Source organism: Cryptomeria japonica, chromosome 2, assembly GCF_030272615.1.
Source record: "Cryptomeria japonica chromosome 2, Sugi_1.0, whole genome shotgun sequence".
NCBI lineage: Eukaryota > Viridiplantae > Streptophyta > Pinopsida > Cupressales > Cupressaceae > Cryptomeria > Cryptomeria japonica.
In genome coordinates, this window is record NC_081406.1 from 643283001 (window position 1) to 643310924 (window position 27924).

Below are 27924 nucleotides of genomic sequence, written 5' to 3' on the forward strand. Positions count from 1 at the left end.
TAAAATATACATAGTTTGATGAATAGAAATGAAGATGTATGCTATTGTGTTCTATGTGAAATAGAAATTACATAAATACTAACACATTGCATAGAAAATGTATACTATTATGTTCATTTGAAAAACAAAATGAAAATGTATACTATTGTATTTAATTGACAAATGAAATTAAACAAATACACATATATATGCATGTATGCATATATATGTATAAATATACACATAAACATATACATACATACAAAAAAATCTGATATACCATTTAAAAATTTAGACCCAAACTTCTAATACGTGCCCCGGACAAACAAACAATTACAACTGTGTAAAAGAAATCCATTTGCAAGACCTTTTGATGGATGACACATGAAATTCTCCTCACGTCAGGAGAGCTACCACATCCTCTTTCTCCCAGTCGAATTCTGTCGACTTTAACCAGGAATCCAGGAATATTCACTTCTCCATTAGCCTTTACACCCGAAAGCAAATTGAGGGGTAGGCCCACGGAACAACCTCCATCCTTTTCAGGCGCTCCCTCCCTCCAGGCACTCTCAAACCGTCCTCAACCCCAAGAAACAGAGGAATAAAATAAACATATACCAACCCAACTGATGATATACTGACACGGGAGAGATTTTCCACAATGGTGTGCATATTCGTTTCCTACATCAGCAGCAACACCATCGGCATCACCTGCACCTCAGGGATGCGAAGGAGGCTTCTCCCGCGCAGATGCAAATGGCGCTGTTCTTGCTCGTCTCTGAGGACCAAATTGGTCCGACGCTTGACGACCCTGGGTTCGAACCCCAAACCTCTCACCACAATCGCCGTGCACAACGTCGATGAGGACTATGACTTGCAACATTCCGCGTATCTGCCTGTAAAGAAGCGCATGGTGATGGGGCTCATGACCGTGTTGTTCTGCGCGCACAATTTCTACGTGCCCGTGAAAATAGCAGGTGCCGCAACGTCCAAGCGTGTCAGGCTCAAGGACGTCCAGAACCCCATGCTTCAGGATGCTCTTAGGTACCCTATAACTTACTCATTTATCGTTTACTCACCCAAATAATAGTACACATGATTGATTTGCTGTCTTCGTTGCTCTTAGGGCTGCCGTTTCCGGGAGTCTGGAGGACTCCGAGAGAATATTCTCTGACCTTATTGCGCAGGAGCCGGAGAATGCCAGTGTGTGGTCTAACAGGGGAAGCGTTAGGGTTTCTCTGAATAAATTTGAGGCGGCTGTGGAAGATCTGTCGGAGGCTATCAAGCTCGCTCCGCAAGCCCCCGTTCCGTTTCTCAACCGCGCCATTGCCTACGAGGTACCGCCCCATGTTAGCTCTTCTCGGAAACTTCTTGGACAAACAATTTTGTTTTGAATTTTACCGTAATTGAAGTTTTGTTATTAGTTTGTTTGAAAAAATTTAGAGACATTTTTTAATTTGGAAAATTGACATCCATTGCCCTTACAGAGGGATATTCTTTTCGGTCAAATTTACCATGTACTACCACCTGGTAACTCCTGTTGGGTTGGGCAAAATGTCTCAAAGTCTCTGACGAATGATTTTATTATTTTTTAAATAACATTTTGCATGACAGTTTTATATTTTGTTTAAATTTCTACCATATTTTCTTTTTATAGTTTATTTTGGGATATTTGCGGATTAACCAACCAGTTCTTTTTTTGACAGACCCATTTTAACAAGGAGTTTGCCAAGTAAGTTTTGGGTTTCGATCTTCACCATTGTAATCATTCCTCTTCTGCAGGCGTAATAGAGCAAGTTCTAGTTCAAATCCTTAGAAGAAAACATTATAAATTAACAAGAAGTATAATAAATTTAGCTGACAAATTAAAAGTTTAAATCAGTAAGTAAACCTCAAAGATGTTTTTTACTTGTGAATGTTGTATACATTTACAAGTTTTAATGAAAATACAGCGCAATAGCCCCATACAGAGGCGTTGGATCCACAATAATGTGTATATTATTGCTTTTACTGGTAGCAACAGAACTGTTGGCTGTTACAATGCGAATATTTTTTGTACTTTTTATTTTAGAGTTTCTCTTCCCCCAACATTGTTCTCGCTTCTCACATCTTGCATCTTTGAAGGGTTGCGAATTGCAAAATTAGGGTTTTTTCAGTTAAAAACTTAAAACTAATAACAGAAAGTTGAGCATTGAAAGGGAAGTTGCAGCACCATGGTCTGTTGTTTGTAATTCATTCTCTGTCCACTTATCTCACTATTTTGAAATAAATATGGAAACATAAGCATTTAAAATTGGGCAAAAAGCTAGAAATCGCATAAGTTTGCTACAATTATTATATACAAAAATTAAAATAAATGATATCGATTGTCAGACAACTTCCCTCACAAAGCTAAATGCCTACTTCCTAAATGCCTATGCTGGTATGACAAAAAATGGAGCTGGGTACATTTTGAGTGTGCCCAACAGGAATTAATTTCAGATAAGTGCATATGTACATGTTTTAGGTTGCTTTGAGGCCCAATTTAGGGTTTACGGTTAGGTTTTCAGGTTGACTAATCATCCAATGAAGATCAAAACACAATAAAAATAAAAGAAAAAGGTGAAAAATAAAAAAATAAGAATAAAACAGGTCCTGCCTGTATCCAGAGTGCCTGGACCTGAACCTGAACTGGGAATGAACTGGACCTGCATTTGGCAGTTTTTCGAAGTGAACTGGTAGCAGAAAAAAAACAGACTCATTGGAAGAACATGGCCTTGCCCTTCATGAGGTTGACAGGATTAGGTGCCATTCAACTATCAGCTACTTCAATGTGGACTTTTAAAAATTGCTTGGATTAGTTTATACTATACTTTGCTAAAGAGCTTCCTGAATTATTCGTTCAACCAGAAAGATATTTATTATTTGCCATTCTATTTCATTCTTTAGAAAGATTTTGGCATTCAATTGTTTGGTATCATTGTGCAACGCTGTCATGTTACTTGAATTCACAACTGGCTGTACTCCTATTCCGGGATCTGTATTCATCATGCATAAGCAAGGAATCAATTGTCTTGATTCTGCTCCTTAACTACACTTGCAAAATATGTAGTACCCAGCCATTTTGAGATCTGGGCCTTATGTAGAATGCTTCTCACTCAACTGTAGGACAAGGTATGCGATACTCTCCTTCAGACCTGTGTGAAAGCAGCCTTCTGCATATATAAGGATCTAGAAAACGGTTTACTTTTTCAAACAACCAAACTTAATCAAAGAACAAACTGGAAAATAGATAGCATTTTGCATTGTTACAAAACCATTAGAAACATTTGAGTGGTGGGTGCTCTACTGACAAGGAGGTTTCATTTGTGTAATGGTGGTTTTATTTGTGTCTGGCTGTTTTGTTTGTGTTGCGACAGTTTTGTCTCATAATGGTTTTATCTTGATAGATGTGACAGTTATGCCTATAGGAAATGCAGATGCAGTGCAATGGCAGAAAATGATGAAAAGGGTGCTTGGGGAGCTGTAGCAGAAATTTAGAATGCTGGAATGGCAGAAATAAACACCTGGAACAGTCAGACGAGAGTTCTATGAGCAGCACCTTGTAATTGATGAGTTTCTGACAAAGAATTGCCAATTACTTGCCTGTGAGTTTTTTAAGCAATTTACCTTAAAGCAGCTGTCAAGAACACTCATTTGAGGTGCGATGGAAGGTGAGGTTTTACTTGAACAAGGAGAGACACCAATGACAAGCTAGGAAGCTCAAACTTTTAAGAGATAGGTCATTTGCCGTTTTGGAAAAGGTTGGAGAAAAAGCTTTTATGCTTGAATTACTTCAATTTGTGATGATGAACCTATTGTAGTGAATTGTGAGAAGAGGAAGATGAGAGATAGCTACGGCTTTCTATCAAACACTTGGTTTTGTATACTCAAATAGAGTAGGAGGAGGATTTGGTGCTAGAGAAGAAAGTCAGAGAGACAAGAGGGAGACTAAACAAATCTTGTCATATTGACTCAAGGAAACTGAATGTGAATGGTATCTCAATGAGGAAGTTGGGGAACTCTTCCCAAGTCCAAAGCATTAACATTTTAATGGACCAAAACACCTCCTGAAAAGGGACGTGTGATGATTAATCCCTATGGATCTAAAAATAATTGTTTTCAATAAACAGCTGAAGTTAATCATAAACATACGAGAATATAGAGTTTTTTGTGCAGTGTGAAAATCAACAGATACAAAAGGGTGACGGTAGCATTATTGGTAGGGCTGTTTTATTTGTGTTGTGGCAGGGATGCGTGTCTCATGGAGTTTAACATGCATGATGACAACTTTACATGTCATGGCAGTTACATTGTTGTAGTTGTGATGGCTTGCTGGTAGGAAATAAAAAAAGAGCCTAATGAAGAAAATGATGTTTCTTCCAGTTCCATCATGTTTGGGAGCTCTTCAGCATGCTAAAGAACATTTCGAATGTTCTATTAATGAGCTGCATGAGGTCAACTGTAGAGATTGAGTATGTATGGAATGTATTGGAGAGTTCAGTTGGTTGTAGGAATATAGTGAGTTTGATTCGGAGAGGAAGAGTGTATATGCTATTTCTAGAGCTATTTGTAACTACTTTTGGCCAAAGGAAGGAGAGGAAGCTGAGTTATTGCCATCCACAGAAGTTTTCTAGATTAAAATCTTTGTGTTAATCCTGTTTTAATTTGTTCTCATTTGTTCTGTCTTGTTTCATGCAATTGCAACATACCTGGCATCTGAAGAATGCTAATTCTAGCTCTCAACCATTTTAATTTCCAGTCAATTTGAATTTAGTTACAACTGTATTTACATTTGTCATTTGTAAATTTTTATGGGAGTTGAATCTTGGGAGGTAACAGATTATTGGCCTCTCTTTTACATCAATTCCTCTGGCACCGTGTAGTATCCTGGACCAAGCTAAAAGATGCATCTTGCACATCCTCATCCAATACTTTGACCTTTTAAAGTTATCCTGGAGGTCAACAATCCTATTATGCCACTAGCACTTCTTATATGCTCAATACTAACTTGAGGAAATACTGATTAGATCTGAACAGTATGCAAGATGACTTTGTTGAGCCTGGAATTAAGTCGACCTTTCATCATGACCGTGCCAGGTACCTGTTTAGATTCCTCTTCTATCCGTGACAATCTTTAGATCTGCAGTCAAATTCATAATCTAGTCTTCAAGGTGAAACACAACATACTCTAAATTCATGTAATAACCATCGTCAAATCTCTCATGAGATGGACCAATGGAGAAGCAGCTGGGAAGTTTGTATTGCTTTGAAGAAATAATACAATGGCTAGCCCTCTCTATGCTTTTATAGCTAGATTATTGTGAACTAAAATTCTATTTCTGCCTGCCAGCCATAGAATTACTTAGGCTTTAAATAGTCCTTCGACCCATACCCGCTTGAGATGATAAGAGTGTTTTTTTTTGTGCGCTTCTTGCATTACATTTCTTAGCAAGCAATTCATTGAGATAATATTTTCTTGAATGTTTTAATACTTGCCTGTTTACTTTATATTGAAGAATATATTTAACTAGGTATATTTACTCATCATAACCTTTCATGTATTATTCTAATTGTATCCAGGCACTTGGACGCTACCAGGATGCAATTGAGGACTGCAAATCAGCAATCGTTAATGACCCGGAGGTTAGTAATTTCTTCCATGTTTATATGGGAAATCAGGAATGATCGTCTTTATGGCAAGGACCACGTGTACCGTGGTCCTGTTATTTGCACCTTCAATACTCTGACAACAATTGTAGACTAGAATGGTTATGGATGAATACTATGGTTGTCAGGAATGGCATGATGATGTCAAAGTTTAAATATGTTTTGTTTATGTACAATATAGGTCAATTCAATGCCAGATTTGAATGAAACTTTGCATATTTTTCACAAGCTTCAATTCCAGTTGTAGACTCTAGCTGCACATATGGGCATAAATTAAGCCTGAATGCAACAAGTTGAGATTCTCATGTTTACATTTGATGTAGGCCTGCTCATGCTTCATATAGAAACAAAAATACATATGCACTATACAGGTCCCATTGTCTGTGGTGTGTGGAATTTACATATTTGAATTGGGAGACTATGATACCAAGGTTGAATTATTTAGTATTTTTCCTTATATGTATTTTACAGGAGTTTGCTGCATGGTACAATCTGGGCAATGTGGATGTTAAAGTTCAGGATTATGATGGAGCCTTGGTTGCATATGAAAGGGCTTCTACTTTAGCACCAGGAATTGCTGGTTATCGATTAAAACAAGCACTAATTCTTTTTCAGGTACCAAAAACATTGGTATTACATGAACTCTTTTGCTATCCGCATCAAATAACTAATTTGTTTCTTTTTAGTTGTGGGACCCCAAAGAATCCCAAGGTTGCAAGAAGTTCAAGCACTTATTTATTGGATACTAGTAACAAGAATGAGGGAAGGATATAGAAAAGGAGAATGAAATAACACTAGAGGGTTTAAACAAGTTAGAATAACACTAGAGGAGTTGAGTTATTCTAACTTGTTATTTATAGTTTAAACCTAGGTTGCTGGTTCGGGTTTTCGGGCACCGGTTCGGGCTCGAAGAACCGGTACGCCAGTATGGCAAAATTTTGAAAAGGGGTTTGGGTTCGTTAGTACAAAAACATGTAAATTATATATATATGCAGCCTATAAGTATGAATTAAGATTAGCATGTCACATAGCATCATATAAACAACAAAACCAACATAAACTTGTAATCATAGCATCATGATCATACCATATCAGCATCATATACATCAAGTTTAATATCAAAATGATAAAATATTCAAGTATCATTGTTTCAACTTTCAACAATTTAAAGTTTGATCATCAAATGGATTCTCTAATTTGTCATCCTCATTCTCCTCCTCCTCATCATTGACATTGACATTAGATGAATCAATGCCAATGCCAATGCCAATGGCACTTGCACTTGCACTTTAAGTTTGCTCGCTATCTGAGTCATCAAATGCAACAAGCTGAGAAGTGAATTATCCAAACCAGTATGTTTTGGCTCCATATCCCACATCTTCGTTTCCCCTTGCTTGTAGTCATGTTGCTTGTGTGAAATGAGCCAAGGTAATGTTTTAAAACTCACTTTTAGGGTCATTTTAATTTTTTATGTGGTGGAATTCAAAAAAATTAAATTTTGCAAAAAAAAATCCATTTTTGGGCTGTCAGACCTCTGGGTTCGACTTGGGTCCTCTTGGGTTCGACCTGGGTCCTCTTGGGTTCACCCTGGTTCGAACCAGGCCTGTGAACCATGAACCCTGTCCGAACCACAGGCGAACTAGACCCTAACCCCGAACCCCGAACCAGGACCGTACCGGACCAGTACCAGGGGACTAGGGGGCCGAACCCAGTAACTCAGGTTTAAACATTACATAGGACATACAATAATATTGAAGTTGCCCTTTTTAAAATTAAAGTGATTGGGCACAACTTAAAATATTATTATTTCTTTTAGTTCTAAAAAGCAAACATGACAGCATTGGCATATGTGCAATTTTATAGCAAGACTGTTCCTGCTTATTTTAATTAATTTTGTTAGTTCATTGAATGAGATAAAAGTAATTAGTAGCAGTTTTATGCATTTGTGCTTTTTCATGTGATCCATTGACTAAAGTACCTGCTTTGCACATTTCTAAGCAAGTTTTTACATGTAGGCATTAGCGATAAGAAATGGTAAATCTCAATTTCATTGTGTATATGAACAACCTTAAAATAAAGTCAGCTATGAAGTTCAATTTGCTTTTTACAATGCATTTTTTTGTGACCAAATTGGAAAACTGAAGGCTTTTCACTTTAGGTTTGGTGAGTATTGGTGGTTATTTGGTACTATATGATCCTAATTTTAGAATTTCTTCAAGAATTTCCATCATGACAAATGTTTCAATATTATAATGAAATAATTGTACCAAGCCATGTTACTCTTAGAAGGAAAATGGTACACGGCATTGGCTCTCACTCGTGTCTGCAAATTGAATTAGGCTTTAGATGGGTGCTGTTGCAATTGAACTAATTGGTGGGCCAACAAACAAATAAGCCTACCTTAAGCAAATCAAAAAATCCAAAATATTTGATGATCTAGGGTGAGCCTTAGAGTTTGCATGGAGAACTTCTTACAATCTAACTAGCAAGCTGATGGAGCTGATTAATCATCAAGTTATACTGAACATGCAATATAAATGTGAAGAACAAATGCAGAAGCATTGGTACACTTTTTGGAGAACATAAGGGATAGCAAATGTAGCTCATCTCTTCATTATTAACAAGATGTTATACGTGTGTACACTGCTGGACTTGAAAACCAAAACTACTTTTTCCTGTGGGCAAAACCTGGAGATGGATTGCAATCATGTTTATATTGTATTCCAGAATCATCAAGTCTGCTTAGTGTCTGGTCCAATAGGAAGCTGTAATTTCCCCTTTGGGGATTGCCCTAAATCTTTACCTTACTATTATCTAGTCTGTTGGCTTCTTCTCTTTATTATTCTGAAATCGGTTATGAAGTTCGATGCTCCCTTGAATAGATCCATTGAGCTTCTTCTTGGTTCCATCCTTCTTCAAACGATGTCTCCTTCACTTTATACCCTTCATGGAGAAAAAGGCTCACATCCTTTGGTTATGAAAAGATACATCTGTTTGGCAACAACTGCTGTCCTTTCACTTCTTATTTAATCTTCACCTATCTCTCACTTCTCAAATCTGTCTTTACTGCTTTTCAAATCTGCATATACCCCATTTAGATCTGCATATCCTATTTTCTTCTTTCCTTCTCAATTCTTTTTGCAGATCCCTCTATATACTTCTACTCTGAATCTGCTCTAGATCTCCTCTAATTCCACTTTATTCCCCTCCATTCCATTTGATCCTTCTTCCCCTATATATCTTCCAATGTGAGGGATAGGTCACACCTCTTCATCATGTCTGCCTTTTGGCAAGAGTCGCAACCTTTCACAACCTTTCATCATGTCCACCTTTGAAAGAGTACAACCCTTCATAATTTCTACACTTTTGAAAGAGTCATTTCCCTATTTACTTCCCATTCCTTTCTTCTTCCCTTAATCCTTCCATGATTCACATGCTCCATTCTTTCTTCCTTTCTCCATATCTCCCCCTTGAAATGAAGTTCTCTTCTCCCTTTTATATCTCATGTTTGAGGGAGTCACAACTTTTCATCGAATGCCTTTTGACCATTCATTAATCTTAACTAAATTTTAATTATTTTGATTTTATTTTTTATATATTTTATTTTTTATTTTATTTTTATTCTGTTATATTTTAATTTTATTATTAGCATTTGTTATTAAATCCTATTTCAAAATGGTGACATTACAGAAGCAATTAGAATAGAATTATATTTTATTCATATCAGTTATTGGTGTACCAATTGTTTTGGTTGTCTAAAGACTCTAAACCATTTCTTGACCTGGAAGATTTAGTGTCACTAAGTTGATTGCTAAAAGCATGGAGTTCATCTGTGCCCCATAGTTTGTCTTGTTGTATGTATGGAACTTTACAGGATGACATGCATGAGCATTCCAAAGTTTGCAAATCTTGTAAGGAGTTTGATCGGAGCCAAAAGTTCTAGCCTGAGTGTGCTTGGATTATTTGGGATTGGGGTAAGTTGTGTTAACTGGTGTTAGCCCTTCTCTTTAGAGATAGTATTGAAAACTAAAACTAAAACATGAAAGCAAAAAGTAAGACATTGGGACCTTAGAGAAAGAGTTGATGGAACCTTGAGTTGAGACACCATTTCATTGAAAACCATCATTACAACATTCTTTGCTAGTGGTTGAATTTTCTTGAGTTTGACTCTACTAATCAGGAAAACAACCAGTCAACCATTTCTATTCTAGAGTTTCATACCAATCATGGTTTTGATAACAGAAGAAAATATTATTTTTCATAAATGCTTTGAGTAAGGTGCTTTAGAGTAGTAATGAGTAAAGGGGGAAGTGGGAGTAAGGTGAGACACACCTGAATGAGAGTATGGAGGAAGAGAAAGATATGATTTTAGTTTTAGTCGTAGGTGAAACTATAACATAATCCAAGCAATGTAAAGTAAATAAATGAATATGAAAGTACTATAACCTACCTTAATCTGTTTTATGCTAACAAATATAAGAGGTGGAAGAGGCTGAGGGAGTGAAAATTAGAAAACAACAGCATAAACTAGCTATAACAAAATGGACCAAGTGCAACTGGTTTTTGTGGATTTTGGTGTTGGAAGATTGATGTGCAGGTGAGGATTGGCTACTTTGACAGTGTCTGGAACATTCTGAAGACTTTCTCTGGGCAGTGGCCAAAAATCACCACAGACTGGGTTCACAGGTCCTACTTCCTGCTTTTGAAACTTTTTAGGCCACTCTTTGACTCGCTTTGTTCTTGTTCACAAAATCCACTGATCACTTCTTGCATATCTGCTTTGAAGCATGTGGGGATACAAAAATGGCTGGTTATGTTTGGGAGACTGCCCTGGTGAGCCCCCTAAGAGGTGTATTTCAACCAAGTACAAATGTTTAACTGAGTCCTAGGTGCTTAATGATTGTGGTGTGTTAACAAGAATGGTGATAGATATACTAAAATCCCTATGAGGTTTCTACAACGTGGTGGTGTGTGCAAATGATGGATACAAGTAGGTGATTGAATAATGGTCACAAGAGATGTTGCAGGAGGGGAGGCTGCTTCAGACTTATAGGGAGTGAATCAGGAAGAATTTTATGCGAAACATGAATGAAAATGGTCAAGGGAATAGGCTTCTCTAACTTAAAAGGGGCAACCAAGTGAAATAGAATGGAAGGGGAGGATAAATGATAAAATTTTTTCCACTATAGTTACTCAGGGTGGACTCTCCATGCTTTAGATTTTCAGTGCTTCAAATGGCTGCGTTAATATTTGTATGGTGCTCTACAAATCTCCTTTGTGTTAAGAGAGTATATGAAGTTTTTTTTGTGATCATGTAATTAGTGTTTGGAGGTAAAATTTGGCTTATATATGAATCCTTACTAAGTTTTTGGTTGTGTAGCTGACAAGAATATAGTAATTTTTAGGGTTAGAACATGCATGAGACATGTTTTAGCAATAACTAAAGAGTACCCTAGCTTTGGGGGAAGCTAGGGTCAAGGCCCTAACACTAGGGGCCACTATGTTCCTTTTGGAATCAATTGGTAAGAGTCTCCAAGTAATTTTGGGGTTTTTATAAGGCCAAGGCAACTTGCAACATTCTTCTTTGATCAATAGGTTGAGTGGAAACAAGCGTAACATGGTTCTACAACATGCTAGGGGAATGCTCACTAAAGTGTACACAAGAACATGAGGAGATTGCATGTAGGCGATTTCCAGCTTACAAGTAGGTGACATGTGCTTTAATAAGGGAGAAGGGGGAGAGGTGACACTTTAATTGAGAGATCCCACTAGCAAGTGAGACATGACGAGATGGAGCGAGGGTGAAGGAAGGACATGGGGAGTGATATAAATTGATGTCATATGCACCTATTTAAGATAACCCAACTATGAGTGAGACAATCAAAGTATGATGCCTCAAATGAAAGATTGGTTGCTTTGGTTCAAGTGCATGCAAAAATACATTATCTCATTGGTCTATTGTTAATTGTGTGAAAATCATGGTATCTCTAGTGTCTAATCTTTGCAACACTATTGGCAAGTTGAAAGAATGAGGTGATCAAGATGGTGGTCCTAGAGGTCACGTGTAATGTCTTGTACACAAAGTTGTCAATCTTGCTTAAGAAAAGAACCAAATATTGCTGATCTAGGTAGTGTAAAAAAGAAGAATGCAATCCACCAAAGCCTTTGTACATGCAATGGTGTCTCTCCCATATCTCATTAATAATAGGGCATCTAAAAATAAAGTGTTGTCGTTTTCACCCCATGAAGGGGGAAAACAAACAGATCACATCCTTGTATGGAATGTGATGGTTGGTGAGAATATACTTGTAATTGCCCAAGGGAGATTTTCAATTTGTGTGACCTATGGTGCTAGACGTTGTTAGGTTTAATGACGACTCCACATATAGTCTGTAAGAAATGTTATATAATTTACAAGAAAATTTTGACATAGAAGGCGAGCTTGGGCTCGAGAGGTTGATGAAGAGAGGTCCAAGTGAATTGGATATATTGTTGTAGATATCATCTCAAATTGCTCAAATGATCACCACCTTGATGGGAGAAGATGAGGATTGTCAAAAGAATAATGGAAATGAGGAAGTTAGTTGATAAATGTGTTGATGAATTGAAAGAGAAGTAACTTTTGTATACCAGCATTGCTGATGTCCAATGGTTTCAACAAAAGCAATCCTTTTTAAAGGATAGAGCTAGGTTACCAGTACCCCCTAGTCTTGGTTCGGTCCGGTCTGGGTCCGGGGTCTTGGTCTGGTCCATTTGTGGTTCGGATAGGGTTCATTTCCCACAGGTCGGGTTTGAGCCAGAACGGACCCGAGCGGACTAAGGCGGACCCAGGTCAAACCCTGGCACTCGACAGACCCAAAATGCATTTTTTTTGTTGCAAAATTTAATTGTTTTTGAAATCCGCCTAATAAAAAATGAAATAAAACCCTAAAAGTGACTTTTAAAACATAAACTTGGCTCATTTCTCCTCATTTGTGTTGCAAACAAATTTTTTTTGCGAGGAGGTTGAAGAAAGGGTGAACAAAGTTTGGTTTCCAAAATCAAATAAGAGTTGAAGACTAATTTTTGAAGCTTCAACAAGTGTTGCAACATCATTTCCACACATTTGCAAGCTCCCATTGGCTGCAAGAGGTAGGTTTTTGAACATTTTTTTCAACTATTTTTGTTTCACAAATTGTCAAACATGAAACATTAATTGTTTTTCATTATTTTGTTTTTGTTTTTGATTTTGAATATGTTCATATTATTTCTTGCCATAGGAACTAGAATGGCATCTACCTCTTCCTCCATTGGCACAAATGAACAATCAAAACAAAGAAATGATCCAAATTCTCCCCTATGGAAGTATGTTGACATTATAAGACCGTTTCCAGGAGGTGGGGGATTCCGTTGGAGATGCCAAGGATGTGGTAAAGAACATAATAGTTCATATTATCAGGCGGTAGGCCATTTGTGTGGAATACCAGGAAGAGGCATCAAAAAATGCCCTGGAAAAGATGGTATACCTATACCAGATGAGACGGTGATGAAATATATTAGGGAGCATGAGGCAGCAAAAGAGAGAGAAGCCTGCAATTGAATCAAACCGCACCAAAAAAACAAAGGGAATGGAAGCCCCATCTAATCCCAATGTTGTAGTAGAAAACCACCCCTTCTTTTCCACAACCGAACCTCAAAGTGAAGCACCTTGACACGCAAAAGAACAAAGGGGCCTTTAGAAACCGCATTTCAAAATGAGAGTCGATACATTGCTAACCAAGATGTAGCAAGGTGCATATATGCAAATGGGTTGGCTTTCAATGTTGTTCGCTCCCCATATTGGAAGCAAATGTTGAGAAGTGTTAATGAAGCTCCAAGAAGGTATAAGGGCCTAGGTTATGAGAAGGTACGTGGAACCTTATTGGAAAAAGAGGTGAAAGGGGTTGAAGATGCATTGAAACCCTTAATGGATTCATGGGTTGAGACAGGTGTATCAATTGTTTTGGATGGGTGGAAAGATTCTAAAAATCGTCCCTTGATCAATGTCATAGTGGTGTCGCCTAAAGGGGCAATGTCTTTGAAAGCTATGGATTGTGAGGGCCAAGTAAAAGATGGCCAATTTATTGCAGATATTCTCATCTCCGCCATCGAGTCAGTGGGATCCCACAATGTTGTCCAAGTCATAAGGGACAACACAAAAAATTGTAGAGCTGTTGGTTTGTTGGTTGAGGAACGCTACGATCACATCTTTTGGACACCTTGTGTGGTCCATTCACTCAATCTTATGCTACAAAAGATTGGGAATAAAATAAAATGGAATAGAGATGTGTATGCAGAGGCTGAGGACACCTAGATGTTCATCACAAACCACCACATGTCTCAAGGGATTTTTAGATCCTTTTCGAATTTGGAGCTATTGAAGGTAAGTGAAATAGTAATTTAATTTTACATTTTTTGATTTTTTAAATTTTCAATGTTCATAAAATCATTGTGTAAGCTATATTGTGTATTCTTCTTTAAAGTTTGGCTTTATTTTTTAATCATTTTGGCATTAATGTGTTATTGGTTGCTGAGACCCGTTTTGCATCAAACACAATTGCCTTGAGACGACTTGTGAAAGTTAGAGTGGCACTATGCAATATGGTGATCAGCACCAATTGGACTATATGGAAGCAGAGTAGCAGTGAGAGGGCAGCAAAAATTAGGGACCAAATATTGAATGAGTCATGGTGGGATCTTGTGACATATCTCCTTAGTTTCATTGACCCCGTTATGAGCTTGATTCGCTAAACTAACATAGTTAGGCCTTGCATTGGTGAGATTTATGATGGCATTGACTCAATGCTTGAAAAAATGACGTGCACTATAAATGCAAGAGAGAATGACCCCGAGGAGAAATTCTTTAAAGAAGTGGAAGCAATTGTTGTAGAAAGGTGGAATAGGATGACCACTCCTTTGCATCTTCTTGCCTATGCCTTGACACCAAAGTACTATAGCAATCAATTTCTTGATAAACCAAGAAGGATTCCACCATGGAGAGATCTAGAAGTATCTGATGGGTACAAGGCAACATTCCTTAGACTCTATCTTGATGATGATTTGCGAGATATTGTTACAAATGAGCTCATAGAATTTGTAAATGGAAATGGTCTACGTGTTGATGCTCTTCGTCAGAGATCCAAGAAGGATGCTCATAGTTGGTGGTACTTCCATGGCACATGCTTCCAAAACTTACAACCCCTCGCTGTCAAAGTTTTATCACAAGTAAGTTTAATTAATTAAAATTTATCACAAGTTTATTTATAGTTTACTTTGTCTTCATAGGTTGCTAGTGATTTTTATAAATGTATAACTTTAATTGTTTACTTTGTCTTCATAGGTTGCTAGTTCATCTGCTTTAGAAAGAAATTGGAGCACATACTCTTTCATCCACTCAGTAAAGCGCAATAGGTTGCTATCAAAAAGAGCGGAGAATTTAGTATATGTGCATTCCAACCTACGTCTTCTTTTACACAAACAATGTGACTACAACCAAGGGGAAACATAGATGTGGGATATAGAGCCAGAGCATACTGATTTGGATGCTTTCGCTTCTCAACTTGTTGCATTAACACTTGATGACTCGAATAGTGAGCAAAATTATAGTGCAAGTGGCATTGGCATTGGTTCATCTAATGTCAATGTTAATGATGAGGAGGATGAAGAGGAGGAGGAGAATGAGGATGATGAATTAGACAATCCATTTGATGATTAAACTTTAAATTGTTGAAAGTTGAAACTATATATATATATAATTTACATGTTTTTGTACTAACGAACCCAAACCCCTTTTCAAAATTTTGTCGTTCCAATGTACCGGTTCTTCGAACTTGAACTGGTGCCCGAACCCGAACCAACAACTTAGGGATAGAGTGCCAAGGGTACCTTGTGTGCCCAAAAGTTGAATCACTTGAAGATTTAAATTTACGAGTGTGGAGAGTGAGTCTGAAAAGACACAAGGGTTATAGGGGATGGGCACCAAACTCGGCTAAGACAATGCATTGAGGTATTGTGTGCTTATGTTGAATCATATGCTGCAACATTAGAGTTTAGATCCTCTCAGTTTGGGCCTAGTCAACAATCCCCAAGCTAGGGTCCCAAACCTTAGAATCTTTAGAGAATCTTGGAAGTGTATTTTGAAACATTTTCGCTCCCAATACAAAGATATGCATAGGGGTGTTGGCAAGAGACATTGTACCGGTAGAGATTAGTGCATGAGGAATGTTTCGGGGTTGTCATTGATGACAATTCAGATCAGATATTACATTCGGTATTTGCAGAATTGTTCTACCAGAAGTTTGATATTCATTTTGCTTAAGTCTGGAAGGTGGAATACAAAGTATGGGTACATTGAGTAGATCTTAGTTTTGGTTGCATAGTTTTGGTTGTGGTGGAAGAGGTAGTTGATTGGATGTTTGAGACAACTCAATTCGCAATCCTAGCCTTTGGTATTGATTCTCGTGCAAGATTGTAGATCTGGTATCCGGTAATTCAAGAACATGATTATTTTGGTATAACGTGTTATGTAGAATCTTTGGGATGATTTCGGTGATTGGTTTTGAGTTCGAGGTGGTTGAGCCGACATGTGTGAAGCTTATTATCAATTTGTTTAGGTCCGCATATGGATTTGTAATCGGATTGAACCGACTTATTGTTACACATTTCATGTTGCGTGTTATGCGGTTTTTGGGGCTGACATGGAAATTGATTTTATTTGTTGGTGTGGATATATAAGACCGATTCATTTGAGCATTTTTCTATGAGATGTGAGTGTGTGAAGATTGTATGGGTGTTGGTGCGCAGTTTCACGTGCGCTATCTTTGATTTAGTGCTCCGGTATTTGATAGAGCAACATGCCAGAGCAGAGAGACAAAATAGTTGAAGAAGACCTTTTGCGCTTAACCGGAACTGCATTTTGGCATGTGTAGATGCTACTTATCAGTTCAGACATTGTTGTTATCATTTGTAATCACTTGTAGGACAGTGAGTCCTCTGGGTTGTAGCCCTCTTTTGTAATTGAGCAGTGAGCTCTAGGTAGTGTCCTTGAATGCATGTGCATTCCCCTCTTGTAATATCATTGTACTCCTGATCATAGTATTATAATATTGTGGGTCTCAATCACACCGTGGTTTTTCCCTTTCTGGGTTTCCAGGTAAAAATTCTGGTGTTATGGTTTTGTGCTTGTTTGCATTTAGTTTCTGCACTTTGCTTTTGTTCATTTGCATCCGGTGGTTTAAGAAAGTTGTTAATTGTAGAACACTGATTAACCCCCCCTCTCAGTTTTCATTGATTCCAACAAGGGGCAATTAAGATGCAAGCCTTAGATAAAGGAAGGTCTTCTGAATTGACACATCAATAGATATGTTATGTTACAATCTCAACTACCTTCCCTTTGTAGAGGAACTAGAACCTAGAAAGAGGATTCTTGGTAGTGTTGAAGATTGTAATGTTGCGTTTTTCCAAGGTTTACAAACAATTGCTTGAGATCAAAGCAATGAGAAAGGATATCAAGTTGTCTTTGCAAGCCCTTGGGGAAGTGAGAGGAGGACATAATTGTTGGCAAAGAGAAGTATATCAATCAACACATGATGTAACAAATACACCTTGTCCACATGAGTGTGATGTCAAAGAGAATACTTAAGAGTGACAATGTAAAGACAAAGAAGGTTGGAGAGAGGGCATTCTTGCTTGACTCCAATGGTACCCTTAACAAAGTTAGAGGAACCATGGGGAGTTTGAAATTGACTATCATCTAGCAGACTCTCCTAATGGTGGTGTCAAGAGAGCCTAGAATTCCACAATCACATAATTTTTGAAAAAGCATCGTATAATAGAGTCAACAGTATATCAATCAATACATGATGTAACAAATACACCTTGTCCGCATGAGTGTGATGTCAAAGAGAATACTTAAGAGTGACAATGTAAAGACAAAGAAGGTTGGAGAGAGGGCATTCTTGCTTGACTCCAATGGTACCCTTAACAAAGTTAGAGGAACCATGGGGAGTTTGAAATTGACTATCATCTAGCAGACTCTCCTAATGGTGGTGTCAAGAGAGCCTAGAATTCCACAATCACATAATTTTTGAAAAAGCATCGTATAATAGAGTCGACGGTCTCTTGAAATTTGATGCAATAACATAAGACTTTGGAAGATTGCTGACAAACCATATCAGTAATAGCTTAGAGTGTGAAGATGTGATCAATAGTTTGGAAACCTTTCCTGAAACTTACTTTCCCTCTTGCTCTTAGATTAGCTGTCTCCAAAGACTTTGAAAGCTTCATATCTAAAAAAGTTGCGTAAGACTTGATGAAAGAATGTCCAGTCACTGTTCTTGTAATATTTTGGATTTGAGTGACCTAATTCATGGATAACCTAATTCTTGTAATATTTTGGATTTGGCTGATGTGTCATGATTAGGATGGTGGATAACCTGAACAATAAAGGAACTCAAGAGCCACCTTCCAACTGGCACTAGATGAGAACTTTAATACCTGGCTGCAATGGTAAGGGGAGAGAATGATAGTTAGTTAGCTGTTAGTTGAGGGTGTCCCCAACATCAAAGTTGATTGTGGGGTAACAAGTAATGGGACGTATACTAGGTGGGAGATGGGAGAGAGAAAGGAGGGCAGATTTTGAATAGAAAGATTGTGGGGTAGTGTTGACGTGTATTTTGTACACAATCATACACAGAATAAAATACCCAAAGGCATCTTATCCTCTCTTGAATAAAGTCGCTAACTACTGAAGATATCGCAAGAAGGATCAGTTAGGATGACTCCAATGTTCTTTTTAGTAGGGTCTCTACGTGTGGATAAGCTCCAGTGGTATGATGTGATTTGCTGGAATCACAAGGGGACTTACATTTGATGATTGAACTTCTGATCTGCTTTGAATATTGTTGGAACACAGGATTTTCACTAGCTTAGATTTGAAAAAAAAGAAAAAAAGACGAGGGCGAGGAAAGGATCTAATCCTAACACTAAGAATGTAGGAGCAATTGATCTTTGATGAAACTCTAACTAGGTCTTGTTTTGACATCGCAGGACCATCTCCACAAGGCTAGTGCGATCTTCGAAGGAAAGCTTTATGATGTTCAAATCATCACTGCAGGCATAGACACCATCAGGTTGATGCATATCGATGAAGAAGCGACAATTGAAGTTAAGCTTAAGCTGAATGATTCCAGTTGACTACGCAAGGCAAGTCTGCAATCAACAAACTGCTAGTAGTATGGATATACGAATTTCACATTTCTTCCACTCATCTAATAACATGAAATCAAATATAAGAAGTATAAGGACCATGCAAATTGTCGAATCGACCCATAAATTTCACCATTTCTTCAATGAAGTTACAAGTCTTTTACAACAACATCTTGGCAACAATCTTTGCCTTCTCTCTCTACTCTACTCTAATTACTATTCTATCAACTAGCTAACTACTCTCTATTTGTCTTCTAACCGCTTTCAACTCCTTCCTAACTGCCTTTACAAAATGAAATGCCAGGGCCTATATAGTGCCCACAATACAATTTGATGGCTTAGATCAATTCGAGATCAATGGCCAAGATTTTACAATGAAAACCCTAATTAGGGTTTGTTACAACCATTACATAACATTTAATGCTTGACCAATGATAAAATTGTATTGCTTGGACACATGTCCTCTCTAGAAAATTCGACCAATGAATAGCCGGGGTAGGTACATCGGAGTTTGTGCCACCTTCCGTGAGTTAGGTACATTGAATCTGGACATGCTGAGGTGGACCACACTGACTGGAGAAGTGATGACTAGGATGCCGCCTCGTCTGACACTTGTAACTTGGTAAATATTCAACATGATGTTGTTGAGAAGCTAGCTTTAATTAATTCTTCTGGAACTATCTGCTTCTTCAACGAACCCTTTGCTTTGACTTCTTGTGTCCTTGATTTGCAGGATGATGATGTACCTCGCCTTGAAACGCTGGATTGGAGGAATCGCCCTTGATGACGTTAGTCCAAAGAAGGCCGTCCTTGTCGATGCTAGACTGGATCGAAGAAGGTCGTCCTTGTCCTTGCTTGATCGTCCCTGAGGAGACCGTCCTTGATCCGGCTTGATTTTCCTTGATGAGATCTCCATTTGATGCCTACACAACATTTCAAAATTAGTAACATGATTTTGCAATGAATAACTAGATTAGAGATTAAATTTAGGAAACTTCATGATAAGTCCTTGAGTTATCATTTCCTAAAAAAAAACGATTGAGCTATCACAATTCAAAATTTCAAAATTCAAACTTTAAGGCTATGACGATCAAAATTTAAAATTAAAACAAGGGATCTTGCCATACCTTACTTGAGAGCTAACTCAAAAAATGCAAAATGAAGAAAATCGCCTAGGCAAAAATTAATGTTTGAAACTTTCAACGTGATCTCCTTCAAACGAGCGATCCTCTTTAGTAATTCGCCACCTTTGGGGGGGGGTCTTTAATGTAGTCTTTGGCAAGTTCGCCCCACTTTAACTTCAAGTTCGCACTCCCTTTGCTAAATTCGCACTTCTCCTTTATGAAATTCACTCCTTGTAAATACAAATCGCACCTCTCTTTGTCTTCTCCAAATCGCATATGAATGAAGGTGAAATGATGATTTGAAAATGAAATTATCACCTTCCCTTTATAGGCGCTTACCCCATGCATTACCTTAGGCCGACTTTTGCAAAATAAGGTAATTAAAAGCAATTTTAAAATAAAACTAAAGGCCGACTTTGTAAGAATAAAACAAGTAAATCCAAGCGCTCCAATTTGATTTTTTATTTAAAATAATAATTAATCCATTTAATGCCTTTGCAATTAATTAATTCGATTTTTAAAATAGGCAAAATTAATTAATTAAATATCCAAGCGCAATTTTTTAAATGCTATTAATTGATTTATCGATTTTTCTAGCATTTAATAAAATTCAAAAAAAATGTTTTAACGCCAAAACTTGGAGATGGTGGAAAGATACAAACCATTATCGCCCTGGTCCCTGACTGAGGGACAGGAGCGAACTTCCATTTTATTCTTTGATTTTCGCCTTTGACGTTCAAAATCTCCATCTTTACGTTGAAACTGGCATTTTCGCTAAGAATTTCAAACTTGATTAACTTGGTTTTGTGGATGAGTGCCTCCTGAGGTTGATATCGCCCTGGTCCCTTGGTGAGGGACAGGAGCGATCTTGGTGTTTTCTCCTTGATCTTGCTTCTTCAATCACCAATCTTCATTATATGGCAAGCAATGACGTTATCCCTTCGCTTCATGCATATTCTACTTGTCGTTAACAAGGCATATTCGATGTTTAAATGGTTTTCGCCCTGGTCCCTTGGTGAGGGACAGGAGCGAATTTTATGCTCTAGCCAACATTTGCTATCTTTCAACCTTTGCTTCTTGTTCGTTGCCTTCCAAATGATATCTTCGACCTTGTGCAACCTTGTACGTCCTTGACTTGGCGTGATTTTTGAATGAACTGGCTAATAAAATGAATATCGCCCTGGTCCCTTACTGAGGGACAGGAGCGAATTTGGACTTGTAGGCTCCATCACACTTTGCTAACTTCAAAAATTATCTTCAATAGACTCGTTGTGTCCCCTTTCATTCATCCTTGGCCGGGAGTTTGTTCAAACTTGGCGAGGAATTGACCTAAGGCAAAAATCGCTCTGGTCCCTGACTGAGGGACAGGAGCGCCTAGGCCAATTTGAGTCTCCTATTGATGTCTTGTAATCTTCAATTTGTCTTCAACGGGTTCATTTCATCCTCCTTTCTTTGCTTCAAACTCAAAACTTACTTGATCTTCGCCCGAATTTTGCCCTATGAGGAAATTCGCTCTGGTCCCTAGGAGAGGTACGGGAGCTATCACTTAAATTCGCCCTGGTCCCTGGCAGAGGGACAGGAGCGATTTTGCTTCTAGGGTCAATTTTCCTCATGATTGCGCTTTCAAATTATATTCAACTGATAAAATGTATCTCCTTTGATCTTCTCAATTCGCGAAATCGTTCAAATCTTTCAAGGACAAGGCAATTTTGGATTTCAAGCTCCGGTCCTTCAGTGAGGGACAGGAGCGATTTTTGTCCTCCAGGCCCAAATGCTTCACTTTTCACCATGAAATGTCTTTGCTAGGGAAGATATCATCCTGCTTCATGCTATGAATAAAAGTTAATGTCCAAACAAGGTCTAAAATTGTGCATATAAAGAAAATCGCTCTGGTCCTTCAGTGAGGGATAGGAGCGAATTCGACCTTCTAGGCAAAAACTTCATCATTTCATTGCTTTTGATCAAGTCTGGATGCTCCATCATGCTCATTTTGCCCTTCACCATGCCTTTGATGTCTCAATTCTTCCAAACAAGGTCAGGAATGGCTCAAATAAGTATTATTGCCCTGGTCCCTTGGTGAGGGACAGGAGCGCTTAGCCTTGGTCCTCCTGGGAGGGACAGGAGCGAAATTCGCTCTGGATCCTCAGTGAAGGACAGGAGCGAAATTTGACTTTTCGAAATCTCTATCAGGACAATTTTAATGGAATATAACATTTAAGTATAAGAAAGAAGCTTATACTTTAAGTTATATTCCATATATACTTTCAGGATGTTTGAGAGTGGTTTCAGACCTCCAGGAGTTATATAGCAAAATCTAGTTTTTTGAGGTTTTTTCAGTTTCCAGACTTAGTCAAATTTCAGGATCAGGGCATTCCAGACTTAGCCAAATTTCAGGGTCAGGACTTCAGACTTAGCCAAATTTCAGGACATTCCAGACTTAGCCACATTTCAGGACTAGGGCATCACTTAAGTAGGACTTGCTACCCTATTGATCTCCCCGACAGCACTCAAAATGCAAAGGCCAACTAACAAAACCCTAGAAGACCTAGAAAACAAACCCTAAAAAGCAAAAAAAACATGGGTCCCCATTTGCAATGGGGTGATGTGTGAAAACGTCACAACAGGTAGTAAAAACCTGTAAATAAGAATATAATCCACCACACTTGTGCCTGACCTGTGGGGGAAGCAAGAAAACTTGTAAGAGTCAAGGAAACAAGGCAACCCATTAAAAATATGTAGAACATGAGACTTTCCCAATTGGAGAAGTTGTCTCCTAAAGTGGTTATCATGTGCTCTCTATCCACAAAGTTCTGTTGCATATTTAACTCATCAAGATCCAGCGACCACAAACAAAGCCCATCCTTGGCAAGATCTTGTACTTATGGGCATCAAATTTGCCCAAGAGAATGACATCACCAAGAGAAGAGTGATGGAGAATCTTCAGATAAAGAGAGATGCAACATCAAAACTTTTTAACTCTCATCTTCCTCTCCCATCTTCTTTCTCTTCACAAAATTGACAAAGCGCATTGAATCCAAAATAATTCCAACCAAATGATAACATTCTGACTAAAATGCTGCTAAATATGTTGCGGGGAATCAGTTATGTCTACGACGTCTTGAGAGGAACTCCTTCCTTGTGGATCCTTGGTGTCACCTCTATTTATCGATGAGGATTTAATGTTCATTGGAACCCTTTTTGAGATCAAATTTATTGGATTGAAACTCCATTTCCAATAGCATTCAATGTTTTGCAAGTGGTTAAACATCTTGTTGAAATGGTCAACCTTGTTCATCACAACCATCAGGTTTCCCTTGTCTGCACTTTTCTTTTAAGCATCATTTTATATTGAAGAATCTCTAGTTTATTGTTGGCTGTCCCTTATGGATGGTCCAATAAAAGCCTTTAGATTTCCTATGGCTTACTTTTTTCCTTTTCAAGGCTCCTTATGGCCCTATGTGTATGCAGACACTGCGCATACATATGGATATGAACCGTTTTTCTTCCAACATGAATTAAAAGTGAGGACAGAATCCCATAAAAACACATCACAATTCCTTGTGGCACAAAAAGTATTTGATGAGATGACAATAAGGGTATCAGGTTCCTACCAAGTTAACTTGAAATTCTGACCACAAAAAATCCTAGTGAACCCAAAAAGAGGAGACAAGCAAAAAAAAATTGCTTATTAAGATGTCAATGAAAAAACGATACAAAAACCCTGAATTTAAGAACCATTTCACACTTTAATTTATTGAGAAGATCACAAGTTTACACAGAAAAAAGTAACTAATGCTTTTTGTTGATCATGTTTGGCTGCAAACCAAACCTTATCTTGTCAATCATCCGTAGCCCTAGATGTTACATATATGTGCACATAGCATGGTCATGTCTTTTGGCACGGACATTAGTGATTAGTTTGAACTTTAGTATGCATTGTCATCATTATGTTTATATGAGGTAATGATGATAGACATGTAACTGAGGTAACCCTAAGTTAGCTAGAGAGAGCTCCGATTACACGTATGACTAGTGATGATTTGAATTACATGGATGCTGATAGTCTAGTTGCTTACTCTACCTTACTCTTATTAAAGTATGACTGTTTATATGGGCCTCATTTCATATCATGGTTATCGTTTATTTTTTCTTGGATTGTGTTATATTTTTCTTTAGAGGAACCTATGATGCTTATCTTTTCCTTAAAGATCGTTGTATTGTATGACTCTTAAAGATATGCAAACATAGTATCAAAAGGAATTTCATTTTTAATTTGTACAAATTGTTAGTGGCTTTGACCCTTACTTTTTAAATTCTTCCTTCACACTGCTGTTAGGAAATTAACATGTCTAATATGTGCTATTGACAGCTCTTATATCTACTTGTTAATACTCAATTCAAATTTCAATGTGCTGGTACATGTTTCTCCATGAATCTGCAAATGTAAATTTTGCAGTTGACGAATCTGAAGAGGAAATGAAACTAATGGGTAGTTTTGTTTCTAAATATCCAATCTAATTTACTTTTGCTCCCATTTTTGGAGTGAGAACCATTGTAACAAGGTCACCATGAGGAATTCAGTACAACTTGTGTGTTTAAATTATAACTCATGTTTGGTAGTGAGTACTGAATTTAGATTTCTATGTGCTAGTACTTGTCTCTCCCTAAATTTGCAAATGTAAGTTTTGCAGTTGAATAGGCCTGAGGAAGCAAGAAAATTAGTAGAAGGTCTTGTTCGTAAATATCCGAACTATTCTGAGGCTCGTGCTGCGCTTGCTGCCATCCTTTGGAGCGAGAATCGTCGAAGTGGGGCTGAAGAGCAGTTTACACAGGCTACCATACAGGAACCACTGTATAGAAATATTGGGTATGCATGACTACAGTTTGTGATCAGTATATTCATTCACGTGTATTTTCTGTACTCGTTAATTTCATCCAGTATTAGATTTAAACTTTAGTTGTTTGGCAATATTCATCAAAATAAATGTGTTCATGCACACATCTGTTTCTATAATCAGATTATTGTATGTGGGGCTACCTGTAGGTGGTTAAATGCAGAGCTTCAATGGCCACCTAATATTGTTCACGCAATGGAGAACTTCCTCTCCATTGAATAATCTTCTTGGAGATGATCCAATATGGGATGTCAGTGAAGCAGGTTAGAGGATTAAATGCTTCTATCTGGTTAGTCCTTAATATTTATTGGAATATGTTGTTTTATATTAAAAAGGAAAATGCATGCACACGTCTCCTATTCTTTTAAAGTTGGAAATCTCTTCCTCGTTGCTTATGTTTGTAGTGATCCGTCAATGTCTATAGTAACTATTGTGGGTTATTGTGAACTGTTTTGTTAAATGTAGGTGCATAGAGAGCCTCATTGGAGTATGTCAAGAAAGATACAGAACTTATAATGTTGTGCTACTTTTGGAAACATTCAAGTCCAGTGAGTGTTCAAGGAAGGAATAGCCTTGGCACTTTGTTGTGGTTGGTTTTCATTGTTTTTGGAATGTGATTTGCTGTACAAATGACAGGAAAATACGGTTGTGTTTACCAATCGTTTCTATCATAATTTGAAAATGAAATTTGAAATGTTTCTCAATCTACTCTAGTCACAGGTTTGTAATATATGTACAAAATTGTAAGCAACTCACTTTTACCAATATGTAAAACACTAGATGAAAGAATCTGGTATACATGTTTCCTGTATGCATCGCTGAAAGAAACAGCTTATATATGTTTTAACACTTGGAATTTAATAATATCCTGGTACTGCAACAGAAATTTCACTCCATCGTTTGTTGTTTACCATTTGAACAACAGATGGTCTGGTGTTGCAGCCTCTTTTTAAGTAGATTGCCCTTTTTGGGCTGTACATGTTCCATATACAGCCAGAAGTTATCAAGTTATGAAAATTGCTCTATGCAAGTGCTGTGAGTTTATGCTAGAGGATTGCAAATGCTTTTTGAAAATGTGAATTGGACTTGAATTGTGGAACTTAAGGTTTTTGACCTGCTGTAGGTCAGCGTTCAATCGCATCACATGTATTTGTGGACTGGTTAATGTAGGAAAATATGCAAGACCTCTCGGATTGGGTGAAGCTCTTCAAGACAAATGCTAACCTTTTGTAACATAAGTGAATTGATGGGTCTACCAAGTGGAGTTTTTATTTCTGTTCCTCATTTCATGAGCTACAAAAGGAATTTTTTTTTTATAAAGTATAGATAGAATTGATTTTTTAAAAACTGTGCACTGAGCATTACAGAAAGCAGGTTTTGGGCATCCAAGAAAGTCTTTAGACGTTCATCAGTGACGAACCAGTAGCCTATCCTCTTAAGAAAAGCCTAATGACACACAACAGAAAGGCAAAGTGTTAAGCTACCAAAAAGTGCCAATATAACTTTAAAGTAAAAAAAAAAAGACTTAAGGAATTAGTTCCTGAATGAGTTACGCTTGATCGTGATATGCTGGAAACTCAGAAATTTTTGGGTGTCCTATATTAATATGTAACCTGATAAAATGGACAGAGAACTCTTTGAACTTTCTTTCTATTTATTCTGGTCTATACTTTAGTATTAAGCTTATTCAAGGACGCTGGCTTATGATCAATTCTTTGTACTTAAAGACATTAAGTTTATAGGTTCATCATTCACATACCAATATAGATTCTACAAATTCATAATTTATAATGATAATATAATCAACAAATAATATTAAACGTCAAATTCAAAATAGAGAATGGAAATTATGGAAATGAACACATTTACCAACTACCAAAATATTGTGCAGGAGGAATATGGTACGCCTACCTACAGGGTTGGTTGCATAAGCTTGCTACTCTTGATTTTGAAGTAATATATGGTAAACAAAAGAAGCTGAATGGGCCAAGAAAGCAGAAGGTAAATTTCACTTGGAGAAACCTCACAAGCCTTTCTCACTTCAAAGCAGCAGAACGTAAATTTAGAAGACAATGGAAGTGCAGTTTGATTTTGGATGTAACTAGGTGTGTTGAGTCTCTTCTTGAGTGATTAAATATCTAGAGATTGCCTTGGCTAGGGTAGCTGTATATTTGCTCTAGTTGTTTAGGTGCCATATGCTCAGAGTGCCACATGGTGGAGAGTTTGTGGATGCTAATAGTTAGCATGTGAGTTAATATCTAACTTAGTTATAAAGTTATAGACTAGTTTGTTGCGAATCTTGTTCTTGTTTGTATTGTCACAAGTATTTATCAACTTGTAGAAGCGAGGAAGTTCACATTATTCCTTTGGAGGTCAAATTCATTTCTCAAAGTGCTTTGGAGTTTTAAGTCCATTTTACTTCCGACACCTTTTGCTCATTTTGCGCTCCAAATAGTCAAACTAACCAAAAACATGTATATGAAAAAAGTAAGAAGCCTTTGCCACGATTATAAATAAAGTTGAATACATTAAAGATACTTTTCCCATATATAAGGAAATTGACATACAAGCCATTCAGTTATCCTAGGATCTTCCCTGTCCAAGACAACCTTCCGTATCAATTTGATTCACCGTTTTCTGCACGATAAATCAATCAAAACTATGAAACAGTCATTTTCAATAACCTTGTTATATAAAATAATGAGGTGAAAGAAAGTGACAACTAATGACAAGTAGTCTTTTACCAAATTAAAGGTATCATATAACGATACTTAAATAATGAACTTAGCATATCAAATGATCATCATGAATACAACTACCAAGATAGTCACATGTGGATAGATAAGTAGGTGTTAGGCATTTATCCACTTTTACAATATTTATTTCGTATAAATTTGACATGGAAATTTTAGTCTTATACAACTAATTTGACTTGGGGAGTTGACTTGGGGAGTAGGAGAAATAAGAACCACAGATTGTCTAAAATACTTTAGACTATAATTGTTTGTTGCCAA

General features: G+C 37.4%; 1 protein-coding gene across 2 annotated transcripts; it reads left to right on the forward strand.

The window, feature by feature from the left end:
* The first annotated feature begins 298 nt into the window (after window positions 1-298).
* Window positions 299-25959, forward strand: LOC131055019 (uncharacterized). Of its 2 annotated transcripts, none has more exons than XR_009108114.2 (7): window positions 299-1023; window positions 1106-1316; window positions 5581-5643; window positions 6139-6282; window positions 24707-24882; window positions 25060-25199; window positions 25376-25959. XR_009108114.2 is itself a non-coding variant. In XM_057989629.2 (7 exons), exons 1-6 carry the CDS (start codon window positions 641-643, stop codon window positions 25130-25132), a joined length of 1050 nt encoding a protein of 349 aa, XP_057845612.2. In that variant the 5' UTR covers window positions 299-640; the 3' UTR covers window positions 25133-25173; window positions 25376-25959. The 2 variants fall into 2 exon arrangements, 1 of the variants encoding a protein (XP_057845612.2); XM_057989629.2 differs by having other exon boundaries at window positions 25060-25173.
* The last annotated feature ends 1965 nt before the right edge of the window (window positions 25960-27924 follow it).

What these genes read in the sequence shown, in the direction of transcription:
- LOC131055019 (XM_057989629.2), top strand. Translation starts at nt 641, where the DNA reads ATGGTGTGCATATTCGTTTCCTACATCAGCAGCAACACCATCGGCATC. An exon ending in ACCGCGCCATTGCCTACGAG is followed by an intron (nt 1,317 to 5,580) that starts GTACCGCCCCAT and finishes AATTGTATCCAG; the next exon opens with GCACTTGGACGCTACCAGGA. An exon ending in CCACTGTATAGAAATATTGG is followed by an intron (nt 24,883 to 25,059) that starts GTATGCATGACT and finishes GGCTACCTGTAG; the next exon opens with GTGGTTAAATGCAGAGCTTC.